The following is a 3,612-nucleotide window of genomic DNA, read 5'->3' as shown; positions in this document are numbered from 1 at the left end:
TCCCCCTTCCAACCGGTTTGTCATTTTCCTGGGAGCAGAACCAGTTTTATTTATTTTAGTACCATTCACAACCGGGGTCTCAAACCTGGCTGCCCATCAGAATTTTTTAGGGTGCCTTACTAAACATAGTGATTCTGATTCCCTGGGGCTGGGTTAGGCTTAAAACTTCAGTTTTAAAAGTGTCTTAGGTGATTGTGATGCTTTGGATTAAAGCAACATTCCAGAGGAACTGGCGAAACAAGGTAGGTGTTAAGTGTTGGCGGGAGACCTATTTGCAGGGTAAACAAATGGTGTGTAGAAGTCCAGATTGAACTAGGTCTCACTACTCATTTGTGGGCAGGCTGGCAGGTCCTGCAAAGATTTGGCAGGGAGGGCGAGATGTTCATCTAACACTTTGAAAGGAAATAGAGCAGCAGTATTAGCAATACAAAAGATAAATATTTATTCAGAACCAAACTTTTAACAATCGATTTTACATTCTAAGCCACAAAGAAATAGCAAAACATAAAGCAAAGGACAAAAACTAAGAGAAAAGCAGTGTACTATCCTTTCTACTTTAACTTGATTAACAGTTAACCCATGCCTTCTTGCTTGGCATATTTTGCAGGTACATTTTAACGTTAACTCACTTATAATTCCGGGTTAAAACTGCCTTTCTCCTGAGAGTCAGGGGGTTGCAGATGAGCTCAAGCTAGCTGCTTCTCTGGGGTTCTTAGCTATGAGGCTAAGGTGCAAATGTAAACCTTTGCTAGGTTTCCTTACTTGGGAGCACCCATTTCTCATTAATGGCACTGAATGGGGAAGGAAGGGTAAGGTTCTCAAAGGACCTGGCAAACTTTATTCCAAACGTGGTACCCTACGTTAACGAGTACACCCTGGAGTATGTTCCTTGACCCTTCTCCTATCTCCCGTTTTCAGGAGTCCCTGCTAACCTTTCTCTCTCTGCGCCACTCCCCCAGATGATTTCTCGGCATTCCTCTGGGCTCACCATTCTGGGCCCTCAAGTGACAAGGAAAAAATGTTGTGAAGTGTGAGAGGTAGTGGGATGAGCACCGGGCTTGGGGTCAGGGAACTCTACTCTAGGCTCAGCTCTGGAACCTGACAGCGATGTGATTTTGACCCAGTCACTTAACCTCTCTGGGCCTCTGTTTCACCTGCTGGAAAACCAGGGGATTGGTCTAAACCAACCCTCAGATTCTTACCAGCATGAAAATTCTAGAGTCCATGATTCTATAAAAAATGGCTTCTGAACCGCTGAAAGGGCTGTCATAAACTCCATGCATTTTTCGCCGTAAGAGAGGCCCCTGCCCACCATTCAGAGCTTATTGAATCAGATTTACATACACTTCTAACAACACTGGTTTCACAAATTCTCAGACCACACAGATTAGAAGCAGCAAATTAAAATGGGAGGGGAAGAGCTGCAAAAGGTAGACATCCTGATAGAAGCCACAGCCGACATTGTTTTCAACTCAACAAACACTGATGGAATGCCTACCACGTGCTGGGCCCCATACACAGTGCTGGGGCATAAAGATGAGCAAGGCAGCCCAAAGGGTGACAATCCGGGGAGAAGACATGGTATGGGGTGAGGAGTTGAAGTTATTTAAAAAAAAAAAAAAAAATCAAATATAAAAACAAAACCAAAATTTAAAACAAGGGAAGGGTGATATATCTGCACATTACAGTTCTCGGCAGTCAATTACTGATGCGGGTCACCAATTCAGAAAAGGCTGAAATGGAGTAAACTCGGCTTAAGAAGGCAAAGAGATGTCTCTTGCAGGTTTTAAAAAGATGTCCTTCAAAAATGATAAAAAAATGGTTTAAAAAAAAGTTTTGGCACTTAAGAGGGGTAAGCTGGCTGTGTGCACACCCCGGCAGCTAGCAGGCTGGCGGGTGTTCAGTGACCGGCCACGCCGGTGAGCTGAGCTGCCACGGAATTGTGAACTGCTTTGGGGCACTGGGCAAAAGCGTGTCCTCGCTTGCCACAGAGATTACACACGATGCCCTTCCGGCAGTAAGGGCTCAGGTGCCCCTCCTCCCCGCACCTGAAGCACCTGTCCTGCGTGCAACTGCCACTCATGTGGGTCCGGGAACCACATTTAAAGCACGTCTTGGGCTGCCCCTTGTACCAACTGTATCCCCTCTCGGCCCCCAGGAAGAAGGCCCCCGGCAAGTGCCTGATCCCGCCCTCCCCCTGGCGCAGCTCGATCTCGCATTTGTACTCCCCGGTCCAGATCCCAAACCTGTCGGTCACTTTCACGGGCACGGCCAGGACATCGCAGTGGCGCTTGAGCCAGGTCACGATGTCCTCCACGTCCACCGTCTCATTCCGGAAGAGGATGAAGAGCGTCTTCAAGCTGGACTTGCTCCGCCCCAGCACCACAAAGTTCTCCCAGCAGTCCTCCTGCTCGCGCTTCTCCTCGTAGACTCGTAGGAACAGTGCCAGCTTCTCCGCCGAGCGGAAGCTCACGTCGAACTCACGGCTGCCCGGGATCTGGATGACCGCGTAGATGTCGCTCGGGTCCATGCCAATGGAACGCAAAATGAGCGCGCCCACCACGAAGTCCCGGGTCGGGCAGGCGCCCTCGTCACCCTGGAAGCAGATACGCACGAGGAAGCGACCCTTGCCTTGGCCCGCCGCGGGACCCGCCCCGGCCGCCTGCTCGTCCTGGTGGGGCCGCTCGGCCGCGTCCTCGGCCGTGCCGGGTCTGGCCGGGGCCGCCATGGCCGCCGTCTCGGCCTTCTTTCTCCTGCTCGCCTCTGCTGTGCCTTTCTTCTTGCGAGGGTCCGCTGCCTCGCCGGCAGGATCTTTCCGACGGCCCTTCGGGTCCCCGCGGCCAGCTGGGGGGAAGTCACCGAAGCCTGGTGCTGCCAAGCCCGCCGGGGCGCCGAGTGCGCCTTCGCTGCTTTCTTCCTCCCGCCGCGGTGGTCGCGACTCGCGGAACTCGCCCTTCTTCTCGGCCAGGTTCTTCACCACCTGGGCCCAGCCCAGCTTCTCGCGGCCGCCCTCCGGCTCTTCGCTCCGGGCAGCAGGCCGCGCCGGGGGCAGGAGCTGCGGCCGCCCCCGCTTCTTCTCCTCCTCCGTGCCGCCGCCGGTGGCCATTTTACCTCCTTCCCAGCATCCTCCACTCGCTCCCGCAGCCTAAGAGCGCCCATCGCGCGCGCCCGCCCGCCGGGACTGTGGGGGGTTTGTTTTTTTTTGAAATTCGACGCTTCTCTCCCCCGCCCCTCCAAAGGTATTTACATGAGGCGCATATTGGCCAGAGCCCGCCTTGAGCCCCCTCGTAACGGCTGAGCCACGTTTCCTTCTGCGCTCGCTCCAACCCCACCTCCTCTGCACGGAAGCGGGATGGGGATCTTGGAGGCGCGTCCCTTTCCCCTGCGCGGATTTGGCAGCCTCAGGCCTCGCGCTCGAGGATTTGTTATTTCGCAAGCGGTCCTCGATGAGTTCATTCAAGCAGCATTGCTAACGGCCCACAGCCCAAAGGCGGGACAGAGTTGAAGAAGATCTCGCCCATTTTGTTTTTTCTTTCTATTAAAACAAAACTTGTCTCCCTCCCCTAAAGTATAATATAATGCATTATTTTTTTCCAGTGTTAGAGATGAACA

At 53.0% G+C, this 3,612-nt stretch overlaps 1 protein-coding gene across 1 annotated transcript; it reads right to left on the bottom strand.

Moving 5' to 3' along the window:
* Positions 1-418: 418 nt before the first annotated feature.
* On the bottom strand, positions 419-3,284 carry ZCCHC3 (zinc finger CCHC-type containing 3). The gene has a single exon (XM_004370482.2). The coding sequence runs from the start codon at positions 3,104-3,106 to the stop codon at positions 1,901-1,903; it is 1,206 nt and encodes a 401-aa protein (XP_004370539.1). The 5' UTR covers positions 3,107-3,284; the 3' UTR covers positions 419-1,900.
* Between the last annotated feature and the right edge of the window lie 328 nt (positions 3,285-3,612).

Source organism: Trichechus manatus, unplaced genomic scaffold, assembly GCF_000243295.1.
Source record: "Trichechus manatus latirostris isolate Lorelei unplaced genomic scaffold, TriManLat1.0 scaffold00008, whole genome shotgun sequence".
Lineage (NCBI taxonomy): Eukaryota > Metazoa > Chordata > Mammalia > Sirenia > Trichechidae > Trichechus > Trichechus manatus.
This window is presented reverse-complemented; position numbering and strand designations above follow the sequence as displayed.